Consider the following 19,442-nt stretch of genomic DNA (forward strand, 5'->3'; position numbering starts at 1 on the left):
ACCGTGAGAGTCCTGGTTTACACAAATTACTATCAGATCTACCAAAACTTTCACCACTTATCTTCATGGACTATTACACAGGGATATAAAATGATGGAAATACATGTATGAAACAGAACAGGAGGCATGCAGGTGTAAGAGCTGCAGAGATGTATGATTAAAGCGTGTTCTATCCATGTATGTAGCCGGTACACAGAGATCTGGCCTGTGTACGAAGCATTACATAAGAGTGTACACACAGGATACACGCAGCAGTCCTCTGTACATCAAACATACATGACCTACATCTTAAGGCATTAGCAGTACATTATAAATACACAGACGTAACATGCAATGTGACCATGGATGAGCAGGAATAATGGGGCATGGGAGCGGGTACCTTCCTGGCTGTCGGTGCCTGCCTCATTTTCAGACAAGGTGAGGAAAAGGAGAGAAGGAGAGAGAGTGTTAGGACATGAAATCACAAGACTGCAGCTGGAGCGTTCCCACAATCACTTGCAAATGGCCGCAGCGCTTCTGTTTTCAGCATCGAGCAGAATGTTATAAGTCCATTGGGGGCTACACTCCCCCCAGCCAGTGCCTGCTAGGATTCTCCATGTCCCTTCCTCCAGGGATGTGAAATGATACAGTCCCAGCCTGCTCTGCCGCTCCCTACTGCTCTGTATAACCACCGCCCCATTCACAGATTACATCATCAGTCATCAGAAGGCCCTTCTCCGTCTGCTTCATGGCTCAGATGCTGCCCCATTCTAATGGGAGGAGGAGGAGCAGCTTGTTGCCTGGCAACCCAGCAGCATCATGGGTCCTCCTGAATAATCTCTACACTGCTTCACTGCCAGGCAGCACAATACTGCAGGACCCGGGCACTGAGGGTTACTACAGAGCTCACCAATCAGTGCCAGGCAGCACACTACTGCAGGACCCGGGCACTGAGGGTTACTACAGAGATCACCAATCACTGCCAGGCAGCACACTACTGCAGGACCCGGGCACTGAGGGTTACTACCGAGGTCACCAATCAGTGCCAGGCAGCACAATACTGCAAGACCCAGGCACTGATCACCAATCAGTGCCAGGCAGCACACTACAGCAAGACCCGGGCACTGAGGGTTACTACCGAGATCACCAATCACTGCCAGGCAGCACACTACTGCAGGACCCGGGCACTGAGGGTTACTACCGAGATCACCAATCTGTGCCAGGCAGCACACTACTGCAGGACCCGGGCACTGAGGGTTACTACCGAGATCACCAATCAGTGCCAGGCAGCACACTACTGCAGGACCCGGGCACTGAGGGTTACTACCGAGGTCACCAATCACTGCCAGGCAGCACACTACAGCAGGACCCGGGCACTGAGTGTTACTACAGAGATCACCAATCACTGCCAGGCAGCACACTACTGCAGGACCCGGGCACTGAGGGTTACTACCGAGGTCACCAATCACTGCCAGGCAGCACACTACTGCAGGACCCGGGCACTGAGGGTTTCTACCGAGGTCACCAATCAGTGCCAGGCAGCACAATACTGCAAGACCCGGGCACTGAGGGTTACTACCGAGCTCACCAATCAGTGCCAGGCAGCACACTACTGCAGGACCCGGGCACTGAGGGTTACTACCGAGGTCACCAATCACTGCCAGGCAGCACACTACAGCAGGACCCGGGCACTGAGGGTTACTACCGAGGTCACCAATCACTGCCAGGCAGCACACTACAGCAAGAACCGGGCACTGAGGGTTACTACCGAGATCACCAATCACTGCCAGGCAGCACACTACTGCAGGACCCGGGCACTGAGGGTTACTACCGAGATCACCAATCACTGCCAGGCAGCACACTACAGCAGGACCCGGGCACTGAGGGTTACTACCGAGATCACCAATCACTGCCAGGCAGCACACTACTGCAGGACCCGGGCACTGAGGGTTACTACCGAGGTCACCAATCACTGCCAGGCAGCACACTACTGCAGGACCCGGGCACTGAGGGTTTCTACCGAGGTCACCAATCAGTGCCAGGCAGCACAATACTGCAAGACCCGGGCACTGAGGGTTACTACCGAGCTCACCAATCAGTGCCAGGCAGCACACTACTGCAGGACCCGGGCACTGAGGGTTACTACCGAGCTCACCAATCAGTGCCAGGCAGCACACTACAGCAGGACCCGGGCACTGAGGGTTACTACCGAGATCACCAATCACTGCCAGGCAGCACACTACAGCAGGACCCGGGCACTGAGGGTTACTACCGAGGTCACCAATCACTGCCAGGCAGCACACTACTGCAGGACCCGGGCACTGAGGGTTTCTACCGAGGTCACCAATCAGTGCCAGGCAGCACAATACTGCAAGACCCGGGCACTGAGGGTTACTACCGAGCTCACCAATCAGTGCCAGGCAGCACACTACTGCAGGACCCGGGCACTGAGGGTTACTACCGAGGTCACCAATCACTGCCAGGCAGCACACTACTGCAGGACCCGGGCACTGAGGGTTACTACCGAGGTCACCAATCAGTGCCAGGCAGCACACTACAGCAAGACCCGGGCACTGAGGGTTACTACCGAGATCACCAATCACTGCCAGGCAGCACACTACAGCAGGACCCGGGCACTGAGGGTTACTACCGAGATCACCAATCAGTGCCAGGCAGCACAATACAGCAGGACCCGGGCACTGAGGGTTACTACCGAGATCACCAATCACTGCCAGGCAGCACACTACAGCAGGACCCGGGCACTGAGTGTTACTACCGAGGTCACCAATCAGTGCCAGGCAGCACACTACTGCAGGACCCGGGCACTGAGGGTTTCTACCGAGGTCACCAATCAGTGCCAGGCAGCACACTACAGCAGGACCCGGGCACTGAGGGTTACTACAGAGCTCACCAATCAGTGCCAGGCAGCACAATACTGCAAGACCCGGGCACTGAGGGTTACTACCGAGCTCACCAATCAGTGCCAGGCAGCACACTACTGCAAGACCCGGGCACTGAGGGTTACTACCGAGCTCACCAATCAGTGCCAGGCAGCACACTACTGCAGGACCCGGGCACTGAGGGTTACTACAGAGATCACCAATCAGTGCCAGGCAGCACACTACTGCAGGACCCGGGCACTGAGGGTTACTACAGAGCTCACCAATCAGTGCCAGGCAGCACACTACTGCAGGACCCGGGCACTGATCACCAATCAGTGCCAGGCAGCACACTACTGCAAGACCCGGGCACTGAGGGTTACTACCGAGCTCACCAATCAGTGCCAGGCAGCACACTACTGCAGGACCCGGGCACTGAGGGTTACTACCGAGGTCACCAATCACTGCCAGGCAGCACACTACTGCAGGACCCGGGCACTGAGGGTTACTACAGAGCTCACCAATCACTGCCAGGCAGCACACTACTGCAGGACCCGGGCACTGAGGGTTACTACAGAGCTCACCAATCACTGCCAGGCAGCACACTACTGCAGGACCCGGGCACTGAGGGTTACTACCGAGATCACCAATCACTGAAAGGCAGCACACTACTGCAGGACCCGGGCACTGAGGGTTACTACCGAGGTCACCAATCACTGCCAGGCAGCACAATACTGCAGGACCCGGGCACTGAGGGTTACTACAGAGATCACCAATCAGTGCCAGGCAGCACACTACAGCAGGACCCGGGCACTGAGGGTTACTACCGAGGTCACCAATCACTGCCAGGCAGCACACTACTGCAGGACCCGGGCACTGAGGGTTACTACCGAGGTCACCAATCACTGCCAGGCAGCACACTACTGCAGGACCCGGGCACTGAGGGTTACTACCGAGGTCACCAATCACTGCCAGGCAGCACACTACTGCAGGACCCGGGCACTGAGGGTTACTACCGAGGTCACCAATCACTGCCAGGCAGCACACTACAGCAAGACCCGGGCACTGAGGGTTACTACCGAGGTCACCAATCAGTGCCAGGCAGCACACTACTGCAGGACCCGGGCACTGAGGGTTACTACCGAGGTCACCAATCACTGCCAGGCAGCACACTACAGCAGGACCGGGGCACTGAGGGTTACTACCGAGATCACCAATCAATGCCAGGCAGCACACTACTGCAGGACCCGGGCACTGAGGGTTACTACCGAGGTCACCAATCACTGCTAGGCAGCACACTACTGCAAGACCCGGGCACTGATCACCAATCAGTGACTGGCAGCACACTACAGCAGGAGCCGGGCACTGAGGGTTACTACAGAGCTCACCAATCAGTGCCAGGCAGTACACTACAGCAGGACCCGGTCACTGAGGGTTACTACCGAGATCACCAATCAGTGCCAGGCAGTACACTACAGCAGGACCCGGGCACTGAGTGTTACTACAGAGCTCATCAATCAGTGCCAGGCAGTACACTACAGCAGGACCCGGGCACTGAGTGTTACTACAGAGCTCATCAATCAGTGCCAGGCAGCACACTACAGCAGGACCCGGGCACTGAGGGTTACTACCGAGATCACCAATCACTGAAAGGCAGCACACTACAGCAGGACCCGGGCACTGAGTGTTACTACAGAGCTCACCAATCTGTGCCAGGCAGCACACTACTGCAGGACCTGGGCACTGTGAGACCATCTGTAACCTCTCTTCCTGTATAGAAATATGAATAATTATGTATCCGTCAATAGGAAGCTCCAGCAGGTAGGACAGTGAATCTCTAAGTGTTAGTAATAATAATAATCTGTAAAGTATTGGAGAAGGATGAGATTCTGGAAACATCAAGTTCACAGGTCACAGGCTCCTGAGAACGGGTCCAGGGAGAGGAAGGGTTAACACACAGTCATACCACTGGGGATTAATGCTGCAAACAAGGGAGCAGATGGCTACTGATGGCCCCTGTGGATCAGCTCCAGATTACACGCCATAAAGCTGAGCCCAGCCAAGAGTGAGGACGGAGAACGGATAGCGGGACATACAGGTACAGACCGCACTGCCACACACACGTCAGGTACAGACCACACTGCCACACACACACGTCGGGTACAGACCGCACTGCCACACACACACGTCGGGTACAGACAACACTGCCACACACACACGTCAAGTACAGACCACACTGCCACACACACACACGTCAGGTACAGACCACACTGCCACACACACACGTCGGGTACAGACAACACTGCCACACACACACGTCGGGTACAGACAACACTGCCACACACACACGTCAAGTACAGACCACACTGCCACACACACACACGTCAGGTACAGACCACACTGCCACACACACACGTCGGGTACAGACAACACTGCCAAACACACACACACACACATCGGGTACAGACCGCACTGCCACACACACACACGTCAGGTACAGACCACACTGCCACACACACACGTCAGGTACAGACCACACGGCCACACACACACGTCAGGTACAGACCACACTGCCACACACACACGTCGGGTACAGACCGCACTGCCACACACACACACGTCGGGTACAGACCGCACTGCCACACACACACGTCAAGTACAGACCACACTGCCACACACACACACGTCAGGTACAGACCGCACACGTCAGGTACAGACCGCACTGCCACACACACACACACGTCAGGTACAGACCACACACGTCAGGTACAGACCGCACTGCCACACACACGTCAGGTACAGACCGCACACGTCAGGTACAGACCGCACTGCCACACACACACACACGTCAGGTACAGACCACACACGTCAGGTACAGACCACACTGCCACACACACGTCAGGTACAGACCGCACTGCCACACACACACGTCAGGTACAGACCACACTGCCACACACACACGTCAGGTACAGACCGCACTGCCACACACACACGTCAGGTACAGAACACACTGCCACACACACACACGTCAGGTACAGACCGCACTGCCACACACACACGTCAGGTACAGACCACACTGCCACACACACACGTCAGGTACAGACCACACTGCCACACACACACGTCGGGTACAGACCACACTGCCACACACACACGTCAGGTACAGACCACACTGCCACACAGACACGTCAGGTACAGACCACACTGCCACACACACGTCAGGTACAGACCGCACTGCCACACACACACACGTCAGGTACAGACCGCACTGCCACACACACACGTCAGGTACAGACCGCACTGCCACACACACACGTCAGGTACAGACCGCACTGCCACACACACACGTCAGGTACAGAACACACTGCCACACACACACACGTCAGGTACAGACCGCACTGCCACACACACACGTCAGGTACAGACCACACTGCCACACACACACGTCAGGTACAGACCACACTGCCACACACACGTCAGGTACAGACCACACTGCCACACACACGTCAGGTACAGACCGCACTGCCACACACACACGTCAGGTACAGACCGCACTGCCACACACACACGTCGGGTACAGACCACACTGCCACACACACGTCGGATACAGACCACACTGCCACACACACACACACATCGGGTACAGACCACACTGCCACACACACACACGTCGGGTACAGACCACACTGCCACACACACACGTCGGGTACAGACCACACTGCCACACACACACACACACATGTCAGATACAGACCACACTGCCACACACACACGTCGGATACAGACCACACTGTTATATACACACACACACACGTCGGGTACAGACAACACTGCCACACACACACGTTGGGTACAGACCACACTGCCACACACACACACATCGGGTACAGACCACACTGCCACACACACACGTCGGGTACAGACCGCACTGCCACACACACACACACGTCAGGTACAGACCGCACACGTCAGGTACAGACCGCACTGCCACACACACACGTTGGGTACAGACCACACTGCCACACACACGTCGGATACAGACCACACTGCCACACACACGTCAGGTACAGACCGCACTGCCACACACACACGTTGGGTACAGACCACACTGCCACACACACGTCGGATACAGACCACACTGCCACACACACACACACACACACACACGTTGGATACAGACCACACTGCCACACACACGTTGGATACAGACCACACTGCCACACACACACACACACACACACACATCGGGTACAGACCACACTGCCACACACACACGTCGGGTACAGACCACACTGCCACACACACACGTTGGATACAGACCACACTGCCACACACACACACATCGGGTACAGACCACACTGCCACACACACACACGTCGGGTACAGACCACACTGCCACACACACACGTCGGGTACAGACCACACTGCCACACACACACGTCGGGTACAGACCACACTGCCACACACACACACACACGTCGGGTACAGACCACACTGCCACACACACACACACACACACACACGTCGGATACAAACCACACTGCCATATACACACACACACGTCGGGTACAGACCACACTGCCACACACACACGTTGGGTACAGACCACACTGCCACACACACGTTGGATACAGACCACACTGCCACACACACACACATCGGATACAGACCACACTGCCACACACACACACATCGGGTACAGACCACACTGCCAAACACACACACATCGGGTACAGACCACACTGCCAAACACACACACACACACATCGGGTACAGACCACACTGCCACACACACACACACGTCGGGTACAGACCACACTGCCACACACACATGTCGGATACAGACCACACTGCCACACACACACACACACGTCGGATACAGACCACACTGCCATATACACACACACACGTCGGGTACAGACCACACTGCTACACACACACACACATCAGGTACAGACCACACTGCCACACAGACACGTCGGGTACAGACCACACTGCCATATACACGTCAGGTACAGACCACACTGCCATACATGTAAGTCAGGGACTGGTAATACTGCATGTGTGGGGAGACAGCCAGGCCAGATCCACTAAAGGTCACAGCGTTACAAACATACAACTATACTTTATTCTACAGACACTTATCACAGTATATCAGAGATAATAGAGCTAATGTTCTCATTCTATGTCTACTGAGGGAAAGTATAATAATATAATCATGTATATCAGGATAACACCTGAGGTGAGGAGATAGTAATCTAGCAGTGTACTGAGACAGTCAGCAGTGACATGGTACATGGTAGTGTACAGCGCTGTATATCAGGATAACACCTGAGGAGAGCAGGAGATAGTAATCTAGCAGTGTACTGAGACAGTCAGCAGTGACATGGTACATGGTAGTGTACAGCGCTGTATATCAGGATAACACCTGAGGAGAGCAGGAGATAGTAATCTAGCAGTGTACTGAGACAGTCAGCAGTGACATGGTACATGGTAGTGTACAGCGCTGTATATCAGGATAACACCTGAGGAGAGCAGGAGATAGTAATCTAGCAGTGTACTGAGACAGTCAGCAGTGACATGGTACATGGTAGTGTACAGCGCTGTATATCAGGATAACACCTGAGGTGAGGAGATAGTAATCTAGCAGTGTACTGAGACAGTCAGCAGTGACATGGTACATGGTAGTGTACAGCGCTGTATATCAGGATAACACCTGAGGAGAGCAGGAGATAGTAATCTAGCAGTGTACTGAGACAGTCAGCAGTGACATGGTACATGGTAGTGTACAGTGCTGTATATCAGGAGAACACCTGAGGAGAGCAGGAGATAGTAATCTAGCAGTGTACTGAGACAGTCAGCAGTGACATGGTACATGGTAGTGTACAGCGCTGTATATCAGGATAACACCTGAGGTGAGGAGATAGTAATCTAGCAGTGTACTGAGACAGTCAGCAGTGACATGGTACATGGTAGTGTACAGCGCTGTATATCAGGATAACACCTGAGGTGAGGAGATAGTAATCTAGCAGTGTACTGAGACAGTCAGCAGTGACATGGTACATGGTAGTGTACAGCGCTGTATATCAGGATAACACCGGAGGAGAGCAGGAGATAGTAATCTAGCAGTGTACTGAGACAGTCAGCAGTGACATGGTACATGGTAGTGTACAGTGCTGTATATCAGGATAACACCTGAGGTGAGGAGATAGTAATTTAGCAGTGTACTGAGACAGTCAGCAGTGACATGGTACATGGTAGTGTACAGCGCTGTATATCAGGATAACACCTGAGGTGAGGAGATAGTAATCTAGCAGTGTACTGAGACAGTCAGCAGTGATATGGTACACGGTAGTGTACAGTGCTGTATATCAGGATAACACCTGAGGAGAGCAGGAGATAGTAATCTAGCAGTGTACTGAGACAGTCAGCAGTGACATGGTACATGGTAGTGTACAGCGCTGTATATCAGGATAACACCGGAGGAGAGCAGGAGATAGTAATCTAGCAGTGTACTGAGACAGTCAGCAGTGACATGGTACATGGTAGTGTACAGCGCTGTATATCAGGATAACACCGGAGGAGAGCAGGAGATAGTAATCTAGCAGTGTACTGAGACAGTCAGCAGTGACATGGTACATGGTAGTGTACAGCGCTGTATATCAGGATAACACCTGAGGTGAGGAGATAGTAATCTAGCAGTGTACTGAGACAGTCAGCAGTGACATGGTACATGGTAGTGTACAGCGCTGTATATCAGGATAACACCTGAGGAGAGCAGGAGATAGTAATCTAGCAGTGTACTGAGACAGTCAGCAGTGACATGGTACATGGTAGTGTACAGCGCTGTATATCAGGATAACACCGGAGGTGAGGAGATAGTAATCTAGCAGTGTACTGAGACAGTCAGCAGTGACATGGTACACGGTAGTGTACAGCGCTGTATATCAGGATAACACCGGAGGAGAGCAGGAGATAGTAATCTAGCAGTGTACTGAGACAGTCAGCAGTGACATGGTACATGGTAGTGTACAGCGCTGTATATCAGGATAACACCGGAGGAGAGCAGGAGATAGTAATCTAGCAGTGTACTGAGACAGTCAGCAGTGACATGGTACACGGTAGTGTACAGTGCTGTATATCAGGATAACACCTGAGGAGAGCAGGAGATAGTAATCTAGCAGTGTACTGAGACAGTCAGCAGTGACATGGTACACGGTAGTGTACAGCGCTGTATATCAGGATAACACCTGAGGTGAGGAGATAGTAATCTAGCAGTGTACTGAGACAGTCAGCAGTGACATGGTACACGGTAGTGTACAGCACTGTGTATCAGGATAACACCTGAGGAGAGCAGGAGATAGTAATCTAGCAGTGTACTGAGACAGTCAGCAGTGACATGGTACATGGTAGTGTACAGTGCTGTATATCAGGATAACACCGGAGGTGAGGAGATAGTAATCTAGCAGTGTACTGAGACAGTCAGCAGTGACATGGTACACGGTAGTGTACAGCGCTGTATATCAGGATAACACCTGAGGAGAGCAGGAGATAGTAATCTAGCAGTGTACTGAGACAGTCAGCAGTGACATGGTACATGGTAGTGTACAGCGCTGTATATCAGGATAACACCTGAGGTGAGGAGATAGTAATCTAGCAGTGTACTGAGACAGTCAGCAGTGACATGGTACACGGTAGTGTACAGCGCTGTATATCAGGATAACACCTGAGGTGAGGAGATAGTAATCTAGCAGTGTACTGAGACAGTCAGCAGTGACATGGTACACGGTAGTGTACAGCGCTGTATATCAGGATAACACCTGAGGTGAGGAGATAGTAATCTAGCAGTGTACTGAGACAGTCAGCAGTGACATGGTACATGGTAGTGTACAGCGCTGTATATCAGGATAACACCTGAGGTGAGCAGGAGATAGTAATCTAGCAGTGTACTGAGACAGTCAGCAGTGACATGGTACATGGTAGTGTACAGCGCTGTATATCAGGATAACACCGGAGGAGAGCAGGAGATAGTAATCTAGCATTGTACTGAGACAGTCAGCAGTGACATGGTACATGGTAGTGTACAGCGCTGTATATCAGGATAACACCTGAGGTGAGGAGATAGTAATCTAGCAGTGTACTGAGACAGTCAGCAGTGATATGGTACATGGTAGTGTACAGCGCTGTGTATCAGGATAACACCTGAGGAGAGCAGGAGATAGTAATCTAGCAGTGTACTGAGACAGTCAGCAGTGACATGGTACACGGTAGTGTACAGCGCTGTGTATCAGGATAACACCTGAGGAGAGCAGGAGATAGTAATCTAGCAGTGTACTGAGACAGTCAGCAGTGACATGGTACACGGTAGTGTACAGCGCTGTATATCAGGATAACACCTGAGGTGAGGAGATAGTAATCTAGCAGTGTACTGAGACAGTCAGCAGTGACATGGTACATGGTAGTGTACAGTGCTGTATATCAGGATAACACCTGAGGAGAGCAGGAGATAGTAATCTAGCAGTGTACTGAGACAGTCAGCAGTGACATGGTACATGGTAGTGTACAGTGCTGTATATCAGGATAACACCTGAGGAGAGGAGATAGTAATCTAGCAGTGTACTGAGACAGTCAGCAGTGACATGGTACACGGTAGTGTACAGCGCTGTGTATCAGGATAACACCTGAGGAGAGCAGGAGATAGTAATCTAGCAGTGTACTGAGACAGTCAGCAGTGACATGGTACACGGTAGTGTACAGCGCTGTATATCAGGATAACACCTGAGGTGAGGAGATAGTAATCTAGCAGTGTACTGAGACAGTCAGCAGTGACATGGTACACGGTAGTGTACAGCGCTGTATATCAGGATAACACCTGAGGTGAGGAGATAGTAATCTAGCAGTGTACTGAGACAGTCAGCAGTGACATGGTACATGGTAGTGTACAGCGCTGTATATCAGGATAACACCGGAGGAGAGCAGGAGATAGTAATCTAGCAGTGTACTGAGACAGTCAGCAGTGACATGGTACATGGTAGTGTACAGCGCTGTATATCAGGATAACAGCTGAGGTGAGGAGATAGTAATCTAGCAGTGTACTGAGACAGTCAGCAGTGACATGGTACATGGTAGTGTACAGCGCTGTATATCAGGATAACACCTGAGGAGAGCAGGAGATAGTAATCTAGCAGTGTACTGAGACAGTCAGCAGTGACATGGTACATGGTAGTGTACAGTGCTGTATATCAGGATAACACCTGAGGAGAGCAGGAGATAGTAATCTAGCAGTGTACTGAGACAGTCAGCAGTGACATGGTACATGGTAGTGTACAGCGCTGTATATCAGGATAACACCGGAGGAGAGCAGGAGATAGTAATCTAGCATTGTACTGAGACAGTCAGCAGTGACATGGTACATGGTAGTGTACAGCGCTGTATATCAGGATAACACCTGAGGTGAGGAGATAGTAATCTAGCAGTGTACAGAGACAGTCAGCAGTGACATGGTACATGGTAGTGTACAGCGCTGTATATCAGGATAACACCTGAGGTGAGGAGATAGTAATCTAGCAGTGTACAGAGACAGTCAGCAGTGACATGGTACATGGTAGTGTACAGCGCTGTATATCAGGATAACACCTGAGGAGAGCAGGAGATAGTAATCTAGCAGTGTACTGAGACAGTCAGCAGTGACATGGTACATGGTAGTGTACAGCGCTGTATATCAGGATAACACCTGAGGTGAGGAGATAGTAATCTAGCAGTGTACTGAGACAGTCAGCAGTGACATGGTACACGGTAGTGTACAGCGCTGTATATCAGGATAACACCTGAGGTGAGGAGATAGTAATCTAGCAGTGTACTGAGACAGTCAGCAGTGACATGGTACATGGTAGTGTACAGCGCTGTATATCAGGATAACACCTGAGGAGAGGAGATAGTAATCTAGCAGTGTACTGAGACAGTCAGCAGTGACATGGTACATGGTAGTGTACAGCGCTGTATATCAGGATAACACCGGAGGAGAGCAGGAGATAGTAATCTAGCAGTGTACTGAGACAGTCAGCAGTGACATGGTACATGGTAGTGTACAGTGCTGTATATCAGGATAACACCTGAGGAGAGCAGGAGATAGTAATCTAGCAGTGTACTGAGACAGTCAGCAGTGACATGGTACATGGTAGTGTACAGCGCTGTATATCAGGATAACACCGGAGGAGAGCAGGAGATAGTAATCTAGCAGTGTACTGAGACAGTCAGCAGTGACATGGTACATGGTAGTGTACAGCGCTGTATATCAGGATAACACCTGAGGTGAGGAGATAGTAATCTAGCAGTGTACTGAGACAGTCAGCAGTGACATGGTACATGGTAGTGTACAGCGCTGTATATCAGGATAACACCTGAGGTGAGGAGATAGTAATCTAGCTGTGTACTGAGACAGTCAGCAGTGACATGGTACATGGTAGTGTACAGCGCTGTATATCAGGATAACACCTGAGGTGAGGAGATAGTAATCTAGCAGTGTACTGAGACAGTCAGCAGTGACATGGTACATGGTAGTGTACAGCGCTGTATATCAGGATAACACCTGAGGTGAGGAGATCGTAATCTAGCAGTGTACTGAGACAGTCAGCAGTGACATGGTACATGGTAGTGTACAGCGCTGTATATCAGGATAACACCTGAGGAGAGCAGGAGATAGTAATCTAGCAGTGTACTGAGACAGTCAGCAGTGACATGGTACATGGTAGTGTACAGCGCTGTATATCAGGATAACACCGGAGGAGAGCAGGAGATAGTAATCTAGCAGTGTACTGAGACAGTCAGCAGTGACATGGTACATGGTAGTGTACAGCGCTGTATATCAGGATAACACCTGAGGAGAGCAGGAGATAGTAATCTAGCAGTGTACTGAGACAGTCAGCAGTGACATGGTACATGGTAGTGTACAGCGCTGTATATCAGGATAACACCTGAGGTGAGGAGATAGTAATCTAGCAGTGTACTGAGACAGTCAGCAGTGACATGGTACATGGTAGTGTACAGCGCTGTATATCAGGATAACACCTGAGGTGAGGAGATCGTAATCTAGCAGTGTACTGAGACAGTCAGCAGTGACATGGTAGTGTACAGTGCTGTATATCAGGATAACACCTGAGGTGAGGAGATCGTAATCTAGCAGTGTACTGAGACAGTCAGCAGTGACACGGTAGTGTACAGCGCTGTATATCAGGATAACACCTGAGGAGAGCAGGAGATAGTAATCTAGCATTGTACTGAGACAGTCAGCAGTGACATGGTACATGGTAGTGTACAGCGCTGTATATCAGGATAACACCTGAGGTGAGGAGATAGTAATCTAGCATTGTACTGAGACAGTCAGCAGTGACATGGTACATGGTAGTGTACAGCGCTGTATATCAGGATAACACCTGAGGTGAGGAGATAGTAATCTAGCAGTGTACTGAGACAGTCAGCAGTGACATGGTAGTGTACAGTGCTGTATATCAGGATAACACCTGAGGTGAGGAGATAGTAATCTAGCAGTGTACTGAGACAGTCAGCAGTGACATGGTACATGGTAGTGTACAGCGCTGTATATCAGGATAACACCTGAGGTGAGGAGATAGTAATCTAGCAGTGTACTGAGACAGTCAGCAGTGACATGGTACATGGTAGTGTACAGCGCTGTATATCAGGATAACACCTGAGGTGAGGAGATAGTAATCTAGCAGTGTACTGAGACAGTCAGCAGTGACATGGTAGTGTACAGTGCTGTATATCAGGATAACACCTGAGGTGAGGAGATAGTAATCTAGCAGTGTACTGAGACAGTCAGCAGTGACATGGTACATGGTAGTGTACAGCGCTGTATATCAGGATAACACCTGAGGAGAGCAGGAGATAGTAATCTAGCAGTGTACTGAGACAGTCAGCAGTGACATGGTACACGGTAGTGTACAGCGCTGTATATCAGGATAACACCTGAGGTGAGGAGATAGTAATCTAGCAGTGTACTGAGACAGTCAGCAGTGACATGGTACACGGTAGTGTACAGCGCTGTGTATCAGGATAACACCGGAGGTGAGGAGATAGTAATCTAGCAGTGTACTGAGACAGTCAGCAGTGACATGGTAGTGTACAGTGCTGTATATCAGGATAACACCTGAGGTGAGGAGATAGTAATCTAGCAGTGTACTGAGACAGTCAGCAGTGACATGGTACACGGTAGTGTACAGCGCTGTATATCAGGATAACACCGGAGGAGAGCAGGAGATAGTAATCTAGCAGTGTACTGAGACAGTCAGCAGTGACATGGTACACGGTAGTGTACAGTGCTGTATATCAGGATAACACCGGAGAAGAGCAGGAGATAGTAATCTAGCAGTGTACTGAGACAGTCAGCAGTGACATGGTACATGGTAGTGTACAGCGCTGTGTATCAGGATAACACCTGAGGAGAGCAGGAGATAGTAATCTAGCAGAGTACTGAGACAGTCAGCAGTGACATGGTACATGGTAGTGTACAGCGCTGTATATCAGGATAACACAGAGGTGGCAGCAGATAGATCGTTATATATATTGTTACACTTTCAGCCATCAGCTGTAACACACTTACAGCGTATTTACCCCAGATAGACCTCGGAAGCAGCTTGTTGCATTTTTATTTTATGGAATAAAGCCGCAGTCATTATAGTAACCTCGTTTGTAAGTTGACCACTACTGACATTTGCTCAAGAGCATGATCCTTGCAATGTTTCATAGTATGATTACCTGTCATAAGGGGTTATATGTACTATACAAATCCTCCGATGCATGCAACAGCCCCCATTCTGAAGGATATAATACACAGTATATCAATACAGCCCTATAGACTGGGGCTTATGTTACTTCCATTAGGGAACACAGTTTAGGTTACTACATCCACCTCAGTGACAGCCCTGGGGGAGTCTCTGTACCCCTCCCATCAGAGGGAATGACAGCATTATCTGTAACCGGAGACCACCAGACAGCTGTCACTAGGGGAGACCCCGGGAATCACAAGAAGAAACCACTATTACTGGTAGGGTGCTGGCAGTGTAATCAGTAACCTAATTATATGCTGCCATGTACCTGCTAATGTATCTCACTTACACACTCGCTGGCTCCAGGCCGGAGTTACAGCACCTTGTTCCTGAGCACCAGAGAGGTCTCCACCTACAGAGGGGTAACAGCCTATAGGAGTGGACACTGCTTAAGGCTAATGCAGGAGAAGTAAAGAATGATAACAACATGTAATAAACCATCATTATATTACATCAATGTGCAAGGTATAAAGGTGCCCCCATGGATGTGAATGGCTATACTGTATACAGCGGGTGAGGACAGATGGCGGCACGCAGAGAGAAATCTTCCAGCTGGCAGTCAGCTACTAGCAAAGGTCAATTAGGTATTCAGCACCCTGCTCCATCTGCCAGCACAATGTAAGCAGCGGGATAATCCGGGCTGGAGAGACTGAGAGGATAACCCACAGAGTGATATGGCTGATAACACAGGGGGACGGGAGGAAGAATTCCCTGCTTGTCACTGTGATACCAGACAAGCACACAATCCTACAGGCCGCATATAATTACATGTAGGCCACCCACCAACCTGCGGAGGGCCGCGCGACCACCCTGCGGAGGGCCGCGCCACCACCCTGCGGAGGGCCGCGCCACCACCCTGCGGAGGGCCGCGCCACCACCCTGCGGAGGGCCGCGCCACCACCCTGCGGAGGGCCGCGCCACCACCCTGCGGAGGGCTGAGCGACCCACCCTGCGGAGGGCTGCGCGACCCACCCGGCGGAGGGCTGCGCGACCACCCTGCGGAGGGCTGAGCGACCCACCCTGCGGAGGGCTGAGCGACCCACCCGGCGGAGGGCTGCGCGACCACCCTGCGGAGGGCTGCGCGACCACTCTGCGGAGGGCTGCGCGACCACCCCACACAGACCGAAACTGGAAAGGATATTGTGGTTCTAAGCCATTTCCTGGGTACATTATATTTTATTGTAGAGAGTAATTGCATAAAACAATATAAAAATATAATAATAAAAAAAGAAATAGCAGGAGACGGTCAGTCTGCAAGTGGCGGAAGGAACATTTCAAGAGCTATAAAAAGATGTATATCCATTACCATCAACACAACATCACATTGTCCACAATCTTAGATGCTTGCAGACAGTTTTAAAGTGCATGATTTACCTGGTTCCCCAGATTTGTCCGACCCTGATCACATCATTACAGCCAGGTCTGGCCGGCTTGTTCTAGGTGTATTACTGTGTACAGAATTATTATTATAGACTGTAGCTGGGTCTGATCCTGTGGGTCTAGGTGTATTACTGTGTACAGGATGATTATATAGACTGTAGCTGGGTCTGATCCTGTGGGTCTAGGGGTATTACTGTGTACAGGATTATTATATAGACTGTAGCTGGGTCTGATCCTCTGGGTCTAGGTGTATTACTGTGTACAGGATTATTATTATACAGACTGTAGCTGGGTCTGATCCTGTGGGTCTAGGTGTATTACTGTGTACAGGATTATTATATAGACTGTAGCTGGGTCTGATCCTCTGGGTCTAGGTGTATTACTGTGTACAGGATTATTATTATACAGACTGTAGCCGGGTCTGATCCTGTGGGTCTAGGTGTATTACTGTGTACAGGATTATTATATAGACTGTAGCTGGGTCTGATCCTCTGGGTCTAGGTGTATTACTGTGTACAGAATTATTATTATATAGACTGTAGCTAGGTCTGATCCTCTGGGTCTAGGTGTATTACTGTGTACAGGATTATTATATAGACTGTAGCTAGGTCTGATCCTCTGGGTCTAGGTGTATTACTGTGAACAGGATTATTATTATACAGACTGTAGCTGGGTCTGATCCTCTGGGTCTAGGTGTATTACTGTGTACAGGATTATTATATAGACTGTAGCTAGGTCTGATCCTCTGGGTCTAGGTGTATTACTGTGAACAGGATTATTATTATACAGACTGTAGCTGGGTCTGATCCTCTGGGTCTAGGTGTATTACTGTGTACAGGATTATTATATAGACTGTAGCTGGGTCTGATCCTCTGGGTCTAGGTGTATTACTGTGTACAGGATTATTATTATACAGACTGTAGCCGGGTCTGATCCTCTGGGTCTAGGGGTATTACTGTGTACAGGATTATTATTATACAGACTGTAGCTGGGTCTGATCCTCTGGGTCTAGGTGTATTACTGTGTACAGGATTATTATTATACAGACTGTAGCCGGGTCTGATCCTGTGGGTCTAGGTGTATTACTGTGTACAGGATTATTATATAGACTGTAGCTGGGTCTGATCCTCTGGGTCTAGGTGTATTACTGTGTACAGAATTATTATTATATAGACTGTAGCTAGGTCTGATCCTCTGGGTCTAGGTGTATTACTGTGTACAGGATTATTATATAGACTGTAGCTGGGTCTGATCCTCTGGGTCTAGGTGTATTACTGTGTACAGAATTATTATTATATAGACTGTAGCTAGGTCTGATCCTCTGGGTCTAGGTGTATTACTGTGTACAGAATTATTATTATATAGACTGTAGCCGGGTCTGATCCTCTGGGTCTAGGGGTATTACTGTGTACAGGATTATTATTATACAGACTGTAGCTGGGTCTGATCCTCTGGGTCTAGGTGTATTACTGTGTACAGGATTATTATTATACAGACTGTAGCCGGGTCTGATCCTGTGGGTCTAGGTGTATTACTGTGTACAGGATTATTATATAGACTGTGGCTGGGTCTGACCCTCTGGGTCTAGGTGTATTACTGTGTACAGGATTATTATTATTATACAGACTGTAGCCGGGTCTGATCCTCTGGGTCTGGGTGTATTACTGTGTACAGGATTATTATTATACAGACTGTAGCTAGGTCTGATCCTCTGGGTCTAGGTGTATTACTATGTACAGGATATTATTATATAGACTGTAGCTAGGTCTGATCCTCTGGGTCTGGGTGTATTACTGTGTACAGGATTATTATTATACAGACTGTAGCTAGGTCTGATTTTCTGGGTCTGGGTGTATTACTGTGTACAGGATTATTATTATACAGACTGTAGCTAGGTCTGATCCTCTGGGTCTGGGTGTATTACTGTGTACAGGATTATTATTATATAGACTGTAGCCAGGTCTGATCCTGTGGGTCTAGGTGTATTACCGTGAACAGGATTATTATTATATAGACTGTAGCCGGGTCTGATCCTCTGGGTCTAGGTGTATTACTGTGAACAGGATTATTATTATATAGACTGTAGCCAGGTCTGATCCTGTGGGTCTAGGTGTATTACTGTGTACAGGACTATTATTATATAGACTGTAGCTGGGTCTGATCCTGTGGGTCTAGGTGTATTACTGTGTACAGGATTATTATTATATAGACTGTAGCTGGGTTTGATCCTGTGGGTCTAGGTGTATTACTGTGTACAGGATTATTATTATATAGACTGTAGCTGGGTCTGATCCTCTGGGTCTAGGTGTATTACTGTGAACAGGATTATTATTATATAGACTGTAGCCAGGTCTGATCC

At 50.0% G+C, this 19,442-nt stretch overlaps 1 protein-coding gene across 12 annotated transcripts in view; it reads right to left on the minus strand.

Moving 5' to 3' along the window:
* Window positions 1-19,442, minus strand: part of DCTN1 (dynactin subunit 1) — a 99,772-nt gene that overhangs the window by 29,026 nt on the left and 51,304 nt on the right. For 3 of the 12 annotated variants that reach the window (XM_075183558.1, XM_075183720.1, XM_075183467.1), the window contains exon 6: window positions 380-397. The exons of 8 other annotated variants lie outside the window; for them this stretch is intronic. In XM_075183558.1, the coding sequence (XP_075039659.1) occupies window positions 380-397 (18 nt within the window). Of the gene's footprint in view, window positions 1-379; window positions 744-19,442 lie in introns of those variants that run through there. One more of the 12 variants, XM_075184018.1, reaches the window with a different exon arrangement.

The sequence above is a fragment of the Mixophyes fleayi genome, chromosome 1, assembly GCF_038048845.1.
Source record: "Mixophyes fleayi isolate aMixFle1 chromosome 1, aMixFle1.hap1, whole genome shotgun sequence".
In the NCBI taxonomy this organism is placed as follows: Eukaryota; Metazoa; Chordata; class Amphibia; order Anura; family Limnodynastidae; genus Mixophyes; species Mixophyes fleayi.